Source organism: Callorhinus ursinus, unplaced genomic scaffold, assembly GCF_003265705.2.
Source record: "Callorhinus ursinus isolate GAN/ISIS: 27379988/994484 unplaced genomic scaffold, GSC_fseal_2.0 scaffold39, whole genome shotgun sequence".
Lineage (NCBI taxonomy): Eukaryota > Metazoa > Chordata > Mammalia > Carnivora > Otariidae > Callorhinus > Callorhinus ursinus.
In genome coordinates, this window is record NW_027397101.1 from 7694342 (window position 1) to 7714960 (window position 20619).

Sequence of the window (20619 nt, forward strand, 5' to 3'; positions counted from 1 at the left end):
TTACATTCTTTACAAGTTTCAGTAGTGTTTTATCTCTAAGTAAGCCATTTGACCTTAACAAAACAACTGATTTTCCTTCTATTCTTGCCTATAAGCAAATTTCTCATCATACTAGTAATTTTTTTAACACTGTCATATAATTCAGTAACAGCTATTTTTTTTTCCTTTACTTAAATACTAAGTCAGTTGTCAAAATTTGCTAGTTAGTGAAACAACTCTCTCAAAACATTATTTTTTCTGTCAATGGGCTAGAAAAGTCATATAAGCATTCCTTATCTGGATTTAGAAATTTCCTCTTCCTAAACTTACCTTCAACCCCTTCATCTAAACCCTGCCGGTTTCTTTTTATATCTCTTTAATGGTGTTGTAACTACCCTGTAAGATCCTTTCTCCGAATCCTGCCACTTATTAGCTGTGTGACCTTGGGCAAGTTAATAAACCTCTCTGTGCCTCAGTTTTTTAAATCTATAAAATCCATATATTGGGGAACAATATCATTTACTGGAGTTTTTATGGAAATTAAATGAGAAAATATGTATGAAGACTTAGAACAGTGCCTGGCATACACTTAGCATTATGAGTATTAGCTTCTGGAGGGGAAAGAGTACAAAGCATTAAAATTAAAGGACAAGGTGTTCTATCAATCCTTTTACTCTCTTGTATCTTGGCATCTTGAGTTGGTCCTCTAAAAATTTTCCCCATAAAGACACCCATGGTTAGGTTCTATAATCTTATCAAAAAAAACTAAATTCTTTTACAGTAATGGGCCAGAATGTGATCAAATATCGTAGATTACACTGCTTAGTTATTCCCTATAAAGGAGCTTATTGCTTTTTATACATTATGTCTTACTTTAAGCTGATTTCCTTGCACTGGGTGTCTGGTTCAATTATTTAAAATAGCACCACCCGCCCAGAAAGAGATCACCCAAAACTGGCATATTCTCATCATTCAAACATTTCTAAAACCTCAACTTTGCAACTTTTTCCTTAAGTTTTTCTGTGTTTTTTCCAGTGACACCAGCTTAATTATACCCCCATACTTTTGCTCACATTAGTAACCATTTTCATCTATTCAATCCCATTATTCTTCAAAGTCCTTCATCCTCTGTGAAACCTTCTGAGACTACTATAGCACACACTGATTTACCCTCCATTTGACCTTTTATATTGTTTTAATTATATACTTAACAATTATTAAAACAAATTATTTACCACTTTTGAGCCTCAGTTTATTCACTTATGAATGACACCACCTGCCTTATTTATTTTAATCAGTCTAAAGGAGCTACCACAAAACGATTTCATTAAAAATAATGACCATGTGAGGAGGGGGAAAAACCCTCCAAACCAAATTGGTTGAAATGAATAACTTAAAACACCATAAGCTTTTTCTAACAATTAATGTATCTTTAATCATTTTTGCCTATTTTTTCAGGTTTTATAAAAAGTCCTCTACCTTTTAAAATCTACTTTATTTCAGCCAACTCTACCTCCTCTACACGATCTATAACAGAATATTATTGAAAACAACCAAAATGACCAATAGTTGGTTAAATAACTACAAAATACACATAACAGAATCCCATGTAGTCTTTTAAAATGATACTGCAGATATCTATCACACAAAGATGTTTATGGTATATTTTTATGTGGAAAAAAATAGATTGTAAAATGGTATTAGTCCAATCCTATTCAAAAATATAAATGTTTTAGAAAGACATAAAAGACACATATTAAGGGGTTAATCTGAGTCATATCTGAGTAACCATATTATGTGTGTTCATTTATTCAATAGATTCCTAAACAATGTGTTGGTCACTATGCTAACTTCTGTCCTCAAGAATGTTATGAAATAGGGGTGCCTGGGTGGTTCAGGCATTAAGCGTCTGCCTTTGGCTCAGGACATGATCCCAAGGTCCTTGGATAGAGCCCCGCATTGGGCTCCCTGCTCAGCAGGAAGCCTGCTTCTCCCTCTCTCACTCCCCCTGCTTGTGTTCCCTCCCTCGCTGTCTCTCTCTGTCTCTCTGTCAAATAAATAATCTTAAAAAAAAGAATGTTATTAGAGAGACAATCATCTAAATAATCTAGAAACAAATGCAACCATTATAAATAAATTATTTTATTAAAAAGAAGTATCTGCTATAAGCAGGCACAACAGGGAATATTCCAATGTTTTTCTATTCTATAATGTTTCTAAGAGTAGGAAACAGGCTTAAATAACTCTGGAAAACAGTATGGAGTTTCCTCAAAGTTGAAAATAGAGCTACCATATGACCCAGCAATTGCACTAGTGGGCATTTACCCCAAAGATACAAATGTAAGGATCCGAAGGGGTACGTGCACCCTGATGTTTCTAGCAGCAATGTCCACAATAGCCAAACTATGGAAAGAGCCAAGATGTCCATCGACAGATGAATGGATAAAGAAGATGTGGTATATATATACAATGGAATATTATGCAGCCATCAAAATGAATGAGATCTTGCCATTTACAATGATGTGGATGGAACTGGAGGATATCATGCTGAGCGGAATAAGTCAATCAGAGAAAGACATGTACCATATGATCTCACTGATATGAGGAATTCTTAATCTCAGGAAACAAACTGAGGGTTGCTGGAGTGGTGGGGGTGTGGGAGGCATGGGGTGGCTGGGTGATAGACACTGGGGAAGGTATATGCTATGGTGAACAGTGTGAATTGTGTAAGACTGTTGAATCACAGACCTGTACCTCTGAAATAAATAATACATTATATGTTAAAAAAAAGAAGATAATAGGAAGGGAAAAATGAAGGGGGGCAAATAGGAGGGGGAGACAAATCATGAGAGACTATGAACTCTGAGAAACAAACTGAGGGTTCTAGAGGGGAGGGGGGGATGGGTTAGTCTGGTGATGGGTATTAAAGAGGGCACGTATTGAATGGAGCACTGGGTGTTATACGCAAACAATGAATCACGGAACACTACATCAAAAACTAATGATGTAATGTATGGTGATTAACATGCCATAACAAAAAAAATTAAAAATAAATAAAATCTTTTAAAAATGTAAATTAAAAAACACAGGCTTAAGTAACTAAATAAAAATGAATTAAAAAATTAAGAACCAGAAAGAAAACTCTGAAAAAAGGTAAAAATGCTTTAAAGTTGCAAAACTGCCTCATAGTGCTCTAAAATTATCAAATCATTCTCAATTTGTCTTTGTACATTCTACTAAAAATTATCTCCCAGCTACTAAATTCAGAGATTCCACCAAAAATTAAATAGTAATCAACATAAGATGGATATTAACCACAGGTAGAATTTAGTTCATTCTAAGTGAAGGTTCGTGGATGGCATACCTTATTCCAAAGATTATTCTACAAGAATGTTATTACTTGAAGAAAAGCTGTGTGTTCAAATAAACTTGAAAAATACTAGGTTAAACAAAACTAAACAGTTCCTTTTCCCAGAGTCCTTAAAACACAGGTCCAGAATAACTTATCCACAATTTTGAAGTCTAAAAGGTTCTCAAAACTAAAGTTTTAAAAATAATTTATATGGTAGCAAAACCTCACATGAACTGTTCTGAGGTTCTTTATAGTCTTCATCTCATTTAATCTGACCATTCACACATTTTTCTGTAGAAATTATGTGTTTACACATAATTTGTGTTGGCTACCCCAACTCAACAGGGAATGTTACTTACTAAACATATACATCATAATATCCTCCTATAATCTGATGATTTCTGAATTCCAAACATATCTGATACAAGAGTGTTTTAAAATGCATTGTGGACTTATACTAATGCACAATGTGAATCTATCAGAAGAGCATTTCCACATTTTCTAAAGTTGTCACCATGGAGCTCACTTTTAAAAAAGAGTAGAAAGAGGAAATTGGATTAGGGTTTGCCCAAAACTGACTGTAAAAAGCCACAATGTCTTATAACTAATAACGGAGCCCAGGGCAAAGCCTCAGAAAGACAAGTGTACTGAAAATAATGTAAAACAAATGGCTTTTTGTTGTTATAACATTTTATGTAACACTGTTGTAACAGAAAGTTCAGTATCTGATAAACGAAGAGAATGGGCTTACCCAGTACTAATAAGGGAGAAACAAATTGTGTTTGCCAGATTCAAGAATTTTTGTTACTAAAGACTAACTTTCTAAAATCTGCTCTGAAGATAAAATTAGAAAGTATATAGGCAAGAGCATTATTTTCTTTTATTTCATGCCTGTAAGCTTTCTGTACCCACCTAATTACAGGGTACACAGGTACCTGCTGAATTTGCTTCTGAGTTTTTTTCATTCACTCATCTAAAACTGGACATGAAACTCCCACAGATTTTCTCTCTGATCTACAAAATTCTGATCTTCCATTTAAAAAAAAATGTAGCAACACTTTAATTGCTTACAATAGAAATTCCTTTTAATCCAATGCTTAGTTAATATTTTTACTCTGCTATTGGTATAGTCTGTATAGGAGCTACATCAGTATCTCCCCCTGTTAAGTCATAATTACCTTTGACACATGAATAGTAGGTCATGAATAAACACTTAATAAAAGGTTTCAGGTGATATTAATAGAACAGTACTGCACACTTTAGAACTGGAAAAATAATTACAATTTAAAACTATTACTTAATATTTTAGAGGCTAACAATTCAAAGAGAACTTGCCAAACTAAATTTATATAGCCTAATGGGTTATTATAAAAGTTAAAAGGCTTATTTCTGAAAGTTACTTTAAAAAACTGTAGTTTTTCATCACCTGGGTCAATGTAGACCACTTTGTAATTTTCAGTTTAACAAATTATGCCTGTTCTTAATCGTAAATTCTATGCCTCCTTATCAATGATACATTATATACATTTTAAAATATATTTAATTGCATTTATTTAAATAACTATGGTATAACAGTGACTATATCAGCTAAACAAAATTCACTCCCTCATTTGAAAACTCATCAAATTATTGTCAAATTTTAACTATCCTTTTTACTGAGGAAAGACATAAAAAACTGAAATCCACAAATAATCACAATAAACCACAACTCATTTTAGTAAACAATTCAAGTTTTTCCCAACCAGGCAACTTTTATAACTTTTTAATAAATGGAGTTCTTCATCTGCTTTTATCTCACCTATCTTCTTGACAAACAAGACATAAACTGATTAAAAGGCAAATAACAGGAAAAGCAAAAACACCTGAATAATGAAAGAACAACCAACCACTGAAGACTTTATTTATAGGATTTTCTGTTATTGTTTAATTAAAGACTTGTTAACAAAACACGTATTTAAATTTGATGTAAGACAAATGTACAAATCCTCTTACAAAAATATGCTTAATGTCCTATTAGTTGATGTAATTTTTTTCCTTGTAATTCACAACATTTTTACTGGATATGAAAATATATACTGAAAACAGAGTGCTAAAAAATATATGATGTGGGAAAAAAACTGAAACCCAGAAAGATAATCTGACTTGCCTTGGTTTAAGTTGCTATGCACTTTATATAGTACTGGGAATGATATCTCCTGATATCAGTGCTTTTTCCATTACACTGTACTGCTCTTAGCCTGGGGAAAAAAAACACTTCTCATAAATGATAGGAACCATTACTTATGGAGAAATTGGTCCAGAGAAATGTAAAAACATAATGTCCAAAGATTTTGCAACTGAAAATTAAATTAAAATATACTGCACCAGTATTTTTTGTTAGTATACAAAACCTCTTCTGCTCTGGGTTTTAATCATGTGGATGAATATAAAACTTGACCCCCTAAACACACAGACACACACACACACTCTCTCTCTCTCTCTCTCTCTCTCTTTCCATTCTGTCAGAGCCTTCCATGATGCCTAACTGCAAGAACAAATGAAGTGTGCTTAACTGTAATCCTCACCCATTTGTGTTAGCTTACCAGATTTGTGCTTCTTGTGTTTTGCTTTCTTTTTGATGATCAATAACTTATTCTGGATCTCAGGTTTGTAAGATTTGAATGCCAGAGAATGAAGACTTTCACGCTTTCTCTGTAAGTTTTCATTTAAAACATCTTTCAATTTCTTTTTTTTCTTTTTCTTCTTTTTTGCCCTCATTTTAGTTAGTTTGATTTTCTTGTGACTCTGCTCTAATAGAATGTCCCTTACAACTTTGTGGCAGTTAATTTCTGGATGATCACTGTGACTTCCATTTACATGTATTTGGCAGGATTTTAGAGCATTTTCTTTTAATGGACTGGGTTCAGGCTTTACTCTGGAAGCTTCACCATATTTTTCTTGATTTTCTATAAATCTTATTTCACCTGGACTAAGAGGCTCTCCAAAGCCAGTAACTTCCCCTGGACTGCCTGGTTCCTCTAAATTTTCTTTATAACAATCAGTTTTTTTAATTTCACAGGGCCTGCGAATTCTAATTTCATAGCTGGATTTCACATCCATTTCAACAGAGATGTCATGATTATCCAGGTTCATTTTAGCAGAACCCCAAGTTGCATCAAAATTAAGTTCCTGCTCTTTCTTGAAGCCAGAGGGCAGGCCTCTACTACACCTATGTTCTCCATTACTTGTACTAACATAGTGACACTTCAATTTCTCCAGTTTAATCCGAGGTACTCTTTGTATTTTAATGGGTGGAACTGGAAATTCTGGGGCCTGAAAAGGTCTCTGTTTATAAATCCGTACATCTGCACCACAGAACTGTGGAAAATGCACATAAGCATTCTCTAAATAATCATAACCAAGGATAACTTCCCTGCATTCATGAATAGGCTGTCCAAGTACAGCATCTTGAACTTCTTTTTGTGTTTCATACACAAAGTCACAGAGACCCTTAAGTAACCACACTTTTTGGTAAAAAGGTAGTTCATGAAAAGGTTTTTCTTCCAATGGATTAACTTCTCCAAGAACTTTAAAAAACTGAGGACATAACCCAAGCTTTTCAGCACAGTTATCAGGATTTTCAGTCTGCCCTACAGCAGTATACCACTGCTGTACTTTCTGTCTCAGTGCTGCTTCCCAGGTCCTATAAGGCAAAGTAGGTCTTCGATGTAAGGTAGGTCTGCGATGAGGAGGACTTAACAGAGAAGTCATTATTTTAGAAAGAAAAGCATTACACTGAGGCATCAGAAGACAACGTTCCAATTCATAAAAGACTATTTCTGGCAAATTTAGAATTTGCTGGGCTAAACAAAGAAAATGCCCAATAGCTGGAATTTCCCACATGGTCTCCATACATGCTGGAGCTGCTTGAGCCAGTAGTTTTCTTTCCCATTCTTCTATTTCCTTTTGACTAGCTTCTTCTGCTTCTTTTTTTTCCTGCTCTCGAAGCCTAAAGAAAATTTAACAAATTATACTATTATTAAACCATAAAATACCATAAAATACCAAGTTTTTGGTGTCATATTAACCTTTAGTTAACAAGGCAATTGGCTGTTCTAGTTTTCAGCATCAGTACAAAATGTCCCATTAGATGTATCATTATATTTCTTCAGATGATGAAATACACATATAACTTGACCCTGGGTTTTATCACTGACATTACTGCCACCCAAAGCAAAATTCAACTTATGATTGTATCAACTTCAAAGTAAATGAAAAAAATTTTTAAGCATATTTACTAAACAAAAGCACAGTTTACTTTCTAAAAGTAATGTGATGTCATATAAGAGCTATAAAGATATTTACATCCTTTGACTCCATAATTCCACTCTTAGAAAGTATACTAAGATTGTGTTTGTCAGTGTTAACTTTTAACCATATAAGAAAATCAAAATTATAAAGAAGTTGTATTATTAAAAATAGAACTACCCTACAACCCAGCAAATGCACTACTAGGTATTTATCCAAAGGATACAAACATAGTGACTTGAAGGGGCACCCCAATGTTTATAGCAGCAATGTCCACAACAGCCAAACTATGGAAAGAGCCTAGATGCCGATCAACAGATGAATGGTAAAGAAGATGTGAGACAGATAGATAGATGATAGATAGAGACTGATAGATGATGAACTATTACTCAGATATCAAAAAGAATGAAATCTTGCCATTTGCAATGATGTAGATGGAATTAGAGGGTATTATGCTAAGCAAAATAAGTCAGAGAAAGAAAAATGCCATATGATTTCACTCATGTTTGGAATTTAAGAAACAAAATACATGAACATAGGGGAAGGGAAGGAAAAATAAAATAAGATAAAAACAGAGAGGGAAGAAAACCATAAGTTAAGGGAGACTTAACTATAGGGAACAAACAGGGTTGCTGGAAGGGAAGGGGGTGGGAGGATGGGGTAATTGGGTGATGGGCATTAAGGAGGGCACTTGAAGTAATGAGAATTGGGTGCTGTATGCAACTGATGAATCAGTAAATTCTACTTTGAAACTAATAATACAACATATGTTAGTTAAGTTGAATACAAATAAAATTTTTTAAAAAAATTGTAATAAAAACAAAAATGCATAAAGGATCTGAATTGACATTTCTCCAAAGAAGATATAAAAATGAACAATAAGCACATGAAAATAATGTTCAACATTATTATCCATTAGAGAAATGTAAATCAAAGCCACTAGAAGACAGCTATTCATACCCACTAAGATGACTATAATAAGAGAGATAGAAAGTATTCGTAAGGGGGGGCGGAGCTGGATGGCAGAGGTGTAGGAGACCTGGATTTCGTCTGGTCCCAGGAATTCAGCTGGATAGGGATCAAACCATTCTGAACACCTACGAACTCAACAGGAGATCAAAGAAAAGAATAGCAACAACTCTCTGAACAGAAAAGCGACCACTTTCTGGAAGTAAGTGGTGCGGAAAAGTAAATCCCAGGCAATATTCGGGAGGATAGAGGGCGGGGGAAGGGGTCTCTGTCCAGTGCTTCTAGCAAGTAATAGAGCCGCGGAGCACAAAATCAAAACTTTTAGAAGTCGGCTCCACTGAGGGACGACACTCCAGTGGCTAAGTGGGGGGTGGAACCCTCACGTGACTGTGGTCTGAGAACCCTTGGGGTCACAGAAAGACCAGGGCTACCTGAGTGTGGCAGAGCTCCCAGGTATTGGAGCAGGCAAGCCAGCGCAGAGACAGAGCCAAGGAGTGGGCTCTCAGCTCAGGGTAGCCATAAACCCTAATCCACAGCACACTCGGGCCCTTGCTGTTCCAGCAGGGACCCAACAAGGGGCAGATCCAGGGAGACTCCCCCTCCTCCCCCAGGAGGAGCGGCACAGGAGCGCACCGCAGGGATCTGCTGGGTTTGGAGAATCCACATGGGGTCAGGTGACAGAGATAGAAAAGCTCGGTCACAGGCCGGGTGAGAATGGAGCGCAGCCAGAAACCGAGGAGAAGGGAGTGACTGACTGCTTTTCTCTGGGGGAGCACTGAGGAGTGGGGCCCCAAGTTCTTGGCTCCTCTGGGGTGGAGTTTGGGAGGCCACCATTTTCACTCTTGTCCTCCAAAGCCAAATGAAAACTTGCAGGGAACAAAAGCTCCCGAGAGCAAAACTGAGCAGATTACTTAGCCGGGACCACAAGGGCAGGGCAATTCCACCTCCGGCAAAGACATCTGAGAAGCACGGCAATAGGCCCCTCCCCCAGAAGATCAGCAAGAACTGCCAGCCAAGAGCAAGTTTACCAATCAAGGAGAACGGCAGAACTCCAGAGATAGGGGAATAGTGCACATAGAATTCATGGCTTTTCTACCATGATTCTTTACTCCTTCAAAGTTAATTTTTTTAACTTTTTTTAAAATTTTTCTTTTTCTCTTTTTCAACCAACATCTTATCAATCCCTTTTTTAAAAACCATTTTTATGTATATTTTTTGAGTCATATTCTACCCCTTCACAGTAGTAACCCTTATTTTTGGCAAATATACATAAGTTGATCTCTCTTTAAAATTTTGAGATACAGTTTCTTCTAACAGATCAAAATATACCCTAAATCTCTAGTGTATGGCTTTGTTCTAGTCTCCTGCCTGATCACATTCTCTCCCCCCCCTTTTTTTTAATTCTCTTCTTTCTTTTTTCAAGCAACTTATCAATTCCTTTTATAAAATCTTTTATAATTTCATCTTTACAGTCATATTCCATCCCTCAACGTATTAACCCTTATTTTTGTACCTATATAAGTTTTTCTTTCTTTAAAATTTTGGGAGGTACTTTATTCTAACAGACCAAAATACACCCAAAATCTAGTGTGTGGCACTGATCTATGCACCAGCCTGATCATATTTGATCATATTCTTTTTTTTTTGTTTTGTTCTGTTCTGGTTTGTTTTTGTCTTTTTCTTTGTGTTTTTTCTTTCTTTCACTTTCTTTTCTCCCGGTTTTAGGTCTTTTCCGATTTGTTTAGAGTATATTTTCTGGGGACATTGGTACCCCGTTAACATTTTGTTCTCTCATTCATCTATTCTCCTCTGGAAAAAATAACAAGACGGAAAAAATCACCTCAGAAAAAGAACAAGAGGCAGTACCGACTGCCAGGGACGTACTCAATATGGACATTAGTACGATGTCGGAACTAGAACTCAGAATGATGATTTTAAAGATACTAGCTGGGCTTGAAAAAAAATAGAAGTTATTAGAGAAACCCTTTCTGCAGAAATGAAAGAACTAAAATCGAACCAAGTCGATATCAAAAAGGCTATTAATGAGGTACAATCAAAAGTGGAGGCTATAACTACTAGGATAAATGAGGCAGAAGAGAGAATTAGTGATATAGAAGAACAAATGATGGAAAATAAAGAAGCTGAGAAAAAGACAGATAAACTATTAGATCACGAAGGCAGAATTAGAAAGATAAGTGATACCATAAGACGAAACAAGATTAGAATAACTGGGATCCCAGAAGAAGAAGAGAGAGAGAGAGGGGCAGAAAGTATATTGGAGCAAAATATAGCAGAGAACTTCCCTAATGTGGGGAATGAAACAGGCAACAAAATCCAGGAGGCACAGAGAACCCCCCTCAAAATCAATAAAAATAAGTCAACACCCTAACATCTAATAGTAAAGTTATGAGTCTTGGAGACAAAGAGAAAATCCTGAAAGCAGCTTGGTACAAGAGATCTGTAACCTACAATGGTAGAAACATTAGATTGGCAACAGACCTATCCACAGAGAACTGGCAGGCCAGAAAGGACTGGTATGATATATTCAGAGCACTAAATGAAAAAAATATGCAGCCAAGAATACGATATCCAGCTAGGCTGTCACTGAAAATAGAAGGAGAGACAAAACCTTCCAGGACAATCAAAAACTAAAGGAATTTGCAAACACGAAACCAGCCCTCCAAGAAATATTGAAAGGGGTCCTCTAAGCAAAGAGCGAGCCTAAAGCAACATAGACCAGAAAGGAACACAGACAATATACGGCAACAGTCACCTTACAGGCAAAACAATGGCACTAAATTTATATCTTTCAATAGTTACTCTGGTGGTAACGGGTTACATGCCTCAATCAAAAGACACAGACTATTAGATTGGATAAAAGGACAAGATCCATCGATATGCTGTCTGCAAGGGACTCATTTTAGACCCAAAGACACCCCCAGATTGAAAGTGAAGGAGTGGAAAACCATTTACCATGCTAATGGACACCAAAAGAAAGCTGGGGTGGCAATCTGTACGTCAGACAAATTAGATTTTAAACCAAAGACTGTAATAAGAGATGAGGAAGGACACTGTATCCTACTTAAGGGGTCTATCCAACAAGAAAGAAGATCTAACGATTGTAAATATCTATGCCCCTAACATGGGAGCAGCCCATTATATAAGGCAATTAACAACAAAAACAAAGAAACACATCGATAACAATACAATAATAGTGGGGGACTTTAACACCCCCCTGACTGAAATGGACAGATCATCTAAGCAAAAGATCAACAAGGAAATAAAGACTTTAAGTGACACAATAGACCAAATGGACTTCACAGACATATTCAGAACATTCCATCCCAAAGCTAAAGAATACACATTATTCTCTAGTGCCCATGGAACATTCTCCAGAATTGATCACATCCTAGGTCACAAATCAGGTCTCAACCGGTACCAAAAGACTGGGATTATTCCCTGCATATTTTCAGACCACAGTGCTTTGAAACTAGAACTCAATCACAAGAGGAAAGTTGGAAAGAACTCAAATACATGGAGGCTAAAGAGCATCCTACTAAAGAATGAATGATCAACCAGGAAATTAAAGAAGAATTAAAAAAAATTCATGGAAACCAATGAAAATGAAAACACAACTGTTCAAAATCTTTGGGATACAGCAAAGGCAGTCCTAAGAGGAAAGTATATAGCAAACAAGCCTTTCTCAAGAAACAAGAAAGGTCTCAAACACACAACCTAATCCTACACCTAAAGGAGCTAGAGAAAAAACAGCAAATAAAGCTGAAACCCAGCAGAAGAAGAAAAATAATAAAGATCAGGGCAGAAATCAATGAAATAGAAACCAAAAGAACAGTAGAACAGATCAACGAAACAAGGAGCTGGTTCTTTGAAAGAATTAACAAGATTGATAAACCCCTGGCCAGACTCATCAAAAAGAAAAGAGAAATGACCCAAATCAACAAAAACATGAATGAAAGAGGAGAGATCACACCCAACCCCAAAGAAAGACAAACAATTATAAGAACATATTATGAGCCATACTATGCCAGCAAATTAGATAACCAGGAAGAAATGGATGCATTCCTAGAGATGTATCAACTATCAAAACTGAACCAGGAAGAAACAGAAAACCTGAACAGATCTGTTACCACTAAGGAAATTGAAGCAGTAATAAAAAATCTCCCAAAAAACAAAATCTCAAGGCTAGATGGCTTCCCAGGGGAATTCTACCAAACATTTAAAGATGAATTAATACCTATTCTTCTGAAAATGTTCCAAAAAATAAAATGGAAGGAAAACTTCCAAACTCCTTTTATGAGGCCACCATTCCCTTGCTCCCCAAACCAAAGACCCCACCAAAAAGGAGAATTACAGACCAATATCCTTGATGAACATGGATGCAAAAATTCTCATCAAAATACTAGCCAATAGGATCCAACAGTATATTAAAAGGATTATTCACCACGACCAAGTGGGATTTATCCCTGGGCTGCAAGTCTGGTTCAACATCCTTGTTGGTTCAACATCCAAATCAATCAATGTGATAGAATACATTAAGAAAAAAAAAAAAAAGAACAAGAACCATATGATCCTCTCAATCGATGCAGAAAGTTTTTGACAAAGTACAGCATCCTTTCTTGATCAAAACTCTTCAGAGTATAGGGATAGAGGGTACATACCTCAATATCATAAAAGCCATCTATGAAAAACCTCCAGCGAATATCATTCTCAATGGGGAAAAACTGAGAGCTTTCCCACTAAGGTCAGGAACAAGGCAGGGATGTCTACTATCACCACTGCTATTCAACACAGTATTAGAAGTCCTAGCCACAGCAATCAAACAACAAAAAGAAATAAAAGGCATCTAAATTGGCAAAGAAGAAGTCAAATTCTCACTGTTTGCAGATAATATGATACTTTATGTGGAAAACCCAAAAGACTCCATCCCAAAACTGCTAGAACTCATACAGGAACTCAGTAAAGTGGAAGGATATAAAATTAATGCACAGAAATCAGTGGCATTCCTATACACCGACAACAAAACAGAAGAAAGAGAAATTAAGGAGTCGATCCCATTTACAATTGCACCGAAAATCATAAGACACCTAGGAAAAAAATCTAACCGAAGAGGCAAAGAATCTGTACTCAAAAACTATAAAATAGTCATGAAAGAAATTGAGAAAGACACAAAGAAATGGAAAAACAATCCAAGCTCATGATTTGGAAGAACAAATATTGTGAAGATGTCAATGCTACCGAGAGCAATCTACACATTCAATGCATTCCCCATCAAAATACCATCCACTCTACTCAAAGAAATGGAACAAATAATCCTAAAATTTGTATGGAACCAGAAACGACCTCGAATAGCCAGAGGAATGTTGAAAAAGAAAAGCAAAGCTGGCGGCATCACAATTCCGGACTTCCAGCTCTATTACAAAGCTGTCATCATCAAGACAGTACGGTACTGGCACAAAAACAGACACATAGATCAACAGAAGAGAATAGAGAGCCCAGAAATGGACCCTCAACTCTATGGCCAACTAATCTTTGACAAAGCAGGAAACAATGTCCAATGGAAAAAAAGACAGTCTCTTCAACCAATGGTGTTGGAAAAATCAGACAACCACATGCAGAAGAATCAAACCGGATCATTTCCTTACACCACACACAAAAATAGACTCAAAATGGCTGAAAGAACTTAACGTGAGACAGGAGTCCATCAACATCCTAAAGAACACAGGCAGCAACCTCTTCGACCTCAACTGTAGGAACTTCTTCGTAGAAACATCGCCAAAGGTAAGGTAAAGAAGGGCAAAAATGAACTACTGGGACCTCATCAAGATAAAAAGCTTTTGCACAGCAAAAGAAACAGTCAACAAAACCAAAAGACAACTGACAGAATGGAAGAAGGTATTTGCAAATGACATATCAGATAAAGGGCTAGTATCCAAAATCTATAAAGAATTTCTTAAACTCAATACCTAAAGAACAAATGATCCAATCAAGAAATGGGCAGAAGACATGAACAGACATTTTCCAAAGAAGACATCCAAACTGCCAACAGACGCGTGAAAAAGTGCTCAACATTCCTCGGCATCAGGCAAATCCAAATCAAAACCTCAATGAGATATCACATCACACCAGTCAGCATGGCTAAAATTAACAAGTCAGGCAATGATAGATGTTGGGGTTGCGGAGAAAGGGGAACCCTCCTACACTCTGGTGGGAATGCAAGCTGGTGCAGCCACTCTGGAAAACAGTATGGAGGTTCTTCAAAAAGTTGAAAATAGAGCTACCATACAATCCAGCAATTGCACTACGGTATTTACACCAAAGATAGAAATGTAGGGATCCCAAGGGGTATGCGCACCCTGATGTTTATAGCAGCAATGTCCACAATAGCCAAACTGTGGAAAGAGCCAAAATGTCCATTGACAGATGAATGGTTAAAGAAGATGTGGCATATATATACGATGGAATATTATTCAGCTATCAAAAAGAATGAGATCTTGCCATTTGCAACGATGTGGATGGAACTGGAGGGTATTATGCTGAGCCAAATAAGTCAATCAGAGAAAGACATGTATCATATGACCTCACTGATATGAGAAATTCTTAATCTCAAGAAACAAACTGAGGGTTGCTGGAGTGGCGGGGGGTGGGAGGGATGGGGTGGCTGGGTGATAAGACATTGGGGAAGGTATGTGCTATGGTGAGCACTGTGAATTGTGCAGGACTGTTGAATCATAGATCTGTACCTCTGAAGCAAATAATACATTATATGTTAAAAAAAAATTAGATAGCAGGAGGGGAAGAATGAAGGGGGGGATATCGGAGGGACAGACGAACCATGAAAGACTATGGAACCTGAAAAACAAACTGAGGGTTCTAGAGGGGAGACGGGTGGGGGATGGGTTAGCCTGGTGATGGGTATTAAAGAGGTCATGTTCTGCACGGAGCACTGCGTGTTATATGCAAACAATGAATCATGGAACACTACATCAAAAACTAATGATTTAATATATGGTGATTAACATAACATAATAAAAAAAAACAATGAAAAAAAGTATTGGTAAAAAGGTGGAGAAACTGGAAATGTCTAGCAGTTCCTCAGAAAGTTAAACCTACAGTTACCACATGATCCAGCAATTCTACCTCTAGGTACATACCCAGGAGAAATGAAAAGATATATCCCCAGAAAAACTTGTACATGAATGTTCATAGCAGCATTATTCACAATAGCCAATAACCGAAACACTGCAATTGTCCATCAATTGCTCAATGAATAAAATGTGGCATATCTGTATAATAGAATATTATTTGACAACTTGTAACAGATATGTTACATTGATAAAACTTGATACTATGTTACTAAGTGAAAGAAACTGCCCAGAAAAGACTACACTTGTATAATACAATTTATACAAAATGTCCAGAAATCTATAGAGACACAAAGTAAGTTCATGGTTTCTTAGCATTGGAAAGCTTGGGGGAAATGGTGAATGACTTTTTTTTTTTTTTTTTTTGGTTTTGTTTTGTTTTGAGAATGACTCTTAACAGTCTTTCTTTTTCCAGTGGTGAATGTTCTAACAATGACTTAGTTGAACAAGTCTGTGAATATACCAAAAGCAACGGAATTTTACACTTTAAAATAGGTGACTTGTATGGTGTATCAATTATATTTCAATAAATCTGCCAAAAAAAAATATAAGGTCTGGGAAGGAGAAATAACAATAACAACAAAGGAGGGAAAATATAATAATTTATCTTACTCGTGATTTTTCGAGAGAACGGTTTCTGTAGAAAAAGATATATTAAAGTACCGATATATGACTAATTCCTGGGCTCTAAATGAAAACTGAGGCATGATGTGTGACACTGGCTGTTTGTACTCTCACATTGTAATCTGCAAAACAAATATACAGTAAGAACACCACTTTGGCAACATCGGAACTTTCTCTTTTATGGAAAAAGCCTACTTTTATATTTTTGGCTGAGGGATCACACTATAACTACCTTGATATTACAGATAGAACAAATTACCTGATCAAGTAGTCCTGGTTCATTTTAAATAACTAAAAAACCTTTCATTTGTGATTTGTCATTTATGTATATTGATCATATTTGAACAAATAATGTTAGATATTCTTCATAAAATTCAAATTTTTTCAAATGTGCTTACAGTTTTGAAGACTAAATCTTTTACTAAATGGAGGTACTGGTGGGCTGGTAGAATCTGGCTTCCTAAATACAAAGCTGGGACGCTGAAAGCCCACACTGTGCCAAAAACAACAGTCCCTTCCCCTGTTCCCAACTGGGGGGCTGTAAGAAAAATTATCTTCATAATAGAAGTGGGAGATGGAAAAAAAAAAATCTCTCCTAAGAATTTGTAACTACAAGCTGACTCTCACTTGGATTTATTGCCCACATTCACATTTCTGGGTGATTGGAAAAACATCACACTAAGAAAAAACAAGTTTAATGTAGTCTCATGCCAAATTTGTTGTCTGGTACTCAAAGAGAAAAAAAAATCAAATCTCTAAGGAAATGTAGCTTACACCTAGATCTTAAAAAATTCCCACTGATACAGTGACAAAAACTTAGTTCACAGTCAAAGATTAACAAAATATAAAGAAAAATAAAGTACTATGAGGGCCAGGGAAAAAATCTGGTCCCTCAAAACTACCGATATAGGAATTACAGAACATACAAAATACAATGTTTAGTGAAAAGAAACTGAAAACATGTGTTAAAAAAAGACTATAAACAACAAAGCAGTTGTAAAAAGGAACTAAAGAGAACTTCTAGATATGAAAAATACAAAAATTAAAAAAGATTTACAGTTAACTCCTCAACAGCAACAATGCAGGCCAACAGACAATGGAATATAGTTAACATACTTAAAAAATAACAATCAATGTAAGTTTCCATTCAGAGCAAAAACACCTTTCATAAATGAAGATAAAAATAAAAATATTTCAGAGTAATAAAAACTCAATATTTGTGATGAACAGAACCCCACCTAAAGGAAATTCTAAAGGATATACTTCAGATGGAAGGACAGTCATCTTTGCCTGAAGATCAGAGACAGTTAAAGAGTAAAAAAGTGTTGTTATATAATCTATATAAGTCATGGCATAAAATAATGATAAAAATGCTTTGTGGACTTTATTTTTTAAAAAATATTTTATTTATTTGAGAGCGAGACAGAGCACAACCGAAACGGGAGGGGGCAGAGGGACAGGGAGAGGGAGAAGTAGACTTCCCACTAAGCAGAGAGACCGACATGGGGCTTGATCCCCGGACCCTGGGATCAAGACATGAGCCGAACGTAGACGCTTAACTGACTGAGCCACCCTGGAGACCACTTTGTGGACTTTAAAAAGAAGATAGAATTAAAATACATTACAACAATGGGAAATAAACTGGGCAAAAAACAAAGTTAAAAGTATTCCAAGGTCTTTGCATTAATCAGGAAGAGGGTAAAAATAGTGATTGATTGGGGAGCTGGACTCAGTTGTTAAGCGTCTGCCTTCAGCTCAGGTCATGATCCCAGGGTCCTGGGTTCGAGCCCCATATCAGGCTCCCTGCTCAGCAGGAAGCCTGCTTCTCCCTCTCTCACTCTCCAAGCTTGTGTTCTCTCTCTCGCTGTGTCTCTGTCAAATAAATAAAATCTTAAAAAAAAAATAGTGATTGATTTTAGACTTTGATAAGTAAACAATGAATGTGAAAATTTCTAGAGTAACTACTAAAATAATAGACTTTATAACATTCAGATTAGGAGAGATGGAAACATGGAAGAAAAAATAATACAATAATAAAAAATGGTGGGATGCAGCCAAAGCAGTATTTTGAAGGAAATTTATAGATGAAGAATGTATTTTTAAGATGGTGGAGCAGGAGGATCCTGAGCTCACCTCATCCCATGGACACCAAGGCAACAACTCCATCTAACTAACTCATGCAACTCACTGAAAATGACATGGAGACTGGCTGAACAGATCTTCTATAGGTAATCAGAGAGAAGGCCACCTATTGAAAAGGGTAGGAGGGGCAGACATGCAAACAGGAACCAAAGCCCTGGCAAAACTAACCACAAATGGGAGGGACATCACAAGCACAGAGGAGTGAGGGGATCAGTAACTACACCCTGGCCCTGGGGACCCACATGGGAAGACAAGTCTCCATAATATCTGGCTTTGAAAATCAGTGGGGCTTAACTCCAGGAGCTTTAAAAATCAACAGGGTTTATAACCCCAGGAGAGCAAGAAAGTGATAGGAAACCATGTCCGTGCCCCTAAAGAGCCAGCATGCTAAATAGCTTGGTCCTTGCAAGACAGAGCATAGAAGTAGCATTCTGAAAAGTGCCTGGGAAGATTTATTTACTACTCTTACGACCTTTGCCAGAAGGGCAAGGATACACAAATTCCTCCAGGGATAAAAGTGCTAACAAGCACCATTTTTCTTACCCTCCCCCAGGTAAGAAAAGAGGTCCTGAGGTGCCCTGTAACACAATCCCCCCTAGTCACCGGAACTAGGTGCTCCAGGGGTGTCCCCTGTGTGGGGTGCATGCACCCTCCAGTTGTGGCTGAGCCATGATTGCTGTGAGTGCAGTGCAAATAGTCACATGCAGTTAGAGAGGCAGTGCTGTCACTCATCAATCCTGCTAACACCATGGACCTTGCCCTGGCATTACCCTGTAGACCCACCCCACCCAACCTGCCTACATGAGAGGGCAAACCTCCAAAACAGCCCCTTCCCTGCCATACCATCAGGCAGTCCCACTTGGGACTGACAACACTCCAAAATGACTCCATGGATGGGGGTGAGGGATGTGTGGGAGAGAGATCACCCCACATGCCACTGTGTCCATAGTTTCTGCAGTCAGGCCTCTTAGCTGGCTGTACAGTGAACAAGCCCTGACCTTCAATATGCCTGTAAGCTGAGCAGAGGCTAACTGCAGCCAGCTAGGTTGAGGGCCCATGCACACACCCCTGCACTCACAGCAATCATGGCTCAGCCACAACTGGAGGGTGCATGCACCCCACACAGGGAACAGCACCTAGTTCTGGCAACTAGGGGGGACTGTGTTACAAGGGACCTCAGGACCTCTACAGGAAGCCACTTCTTTTTAAATGTTTGTTTGTTTATTTATTTAAGTAATCTCTACACCTAACATGGGGCTCAAACTCACGACCCCAATCAAAAGTTGCACGTTCTTCTGACTGACCCAGCAAGGCATCACTACAGGAGGCCACTTCTTACAAGACCAGGAAGTGCAGCTGACTTACTTAGTACATAGACACAAACACAGAGAGTTAAACAAAATGAGGACACAGAGTAATATGTACCAAAGGAAAGAATAAGACAAAAATCACAGAAAGACAGCTAAACAGAACAGATATAAGCAAAATGCCTAATAAAGTTCAAAGTAATAATCATAAAGATACTCACTAGACTTGAGAAAAAAGTGGATGAACTCAATGAGAACTTCAACGAGATAGAAAATGTAAAGAAGAACCAGTCAGAGATGAAGACTACAATAAGTGAAATGAAAAATACACTAGAAGGAATCAACAGCAAGTCAGAGGATTCAGAACAGATCAGTAACCTGCAAGACAGGGTAATAGAATGCAATCAAATTAAACAGAAAAATTAAAAATCAAAACAAATAACCAAAAAAAAAAGAGAGCAGGTTAAGGGACCTCTTTGATATCATCAAATGTTACATTCACATTACAGAGATCCCAGAAGGAGAAGAGAGAAAAAAGGGGGCAGAAAACTTACTGAAGAAATAATAGCTGAAAACTTCCCTAATCTGGGAAAGAAAACAGACATCCAGGTCCAGGAATCAAAGAGGCCAAACAAGATGAACCCAAAGAGGTCCACACCAAAAACATAATAATTAATATGGCAAAAATTAACAATAAAGACAGATTCTTAAAAGCAGCAGAAGAAAAACAATTACATGCAAGGGAAACCTCATAAGGCTATTCCAACAGAAACTTTGCAGGTCAGTAGAAAGTAGC

At 37.1% G+C, this 20619-nt stretch overlaps 1 protein-coding gene across 3 annotated transcripts in view; it reads right to left on the reverse strand.

Annotated features, from left to right (window-relative positions):
- The window catches only part of BRD10 (bromodomain containing 10), a 151272-nt gene that overhangs the window by 51970 nt on the left and 78683 nt on the right, over positions 1-20619 (reverse strand). For all 3 annotated transcript variants that reach the window (XM_073880747.1, XM_073880746.1, XM_025887834.2), the window contains one exon: positions 5914-7319. In XM_073880747.1, coding sequence (XP_073736848.1) covers positions 5914-7319 — 1406 coding nt within the window. The remainder of the gene's footprint in view (positions 1-5913; positions 7320-20619) is intronic.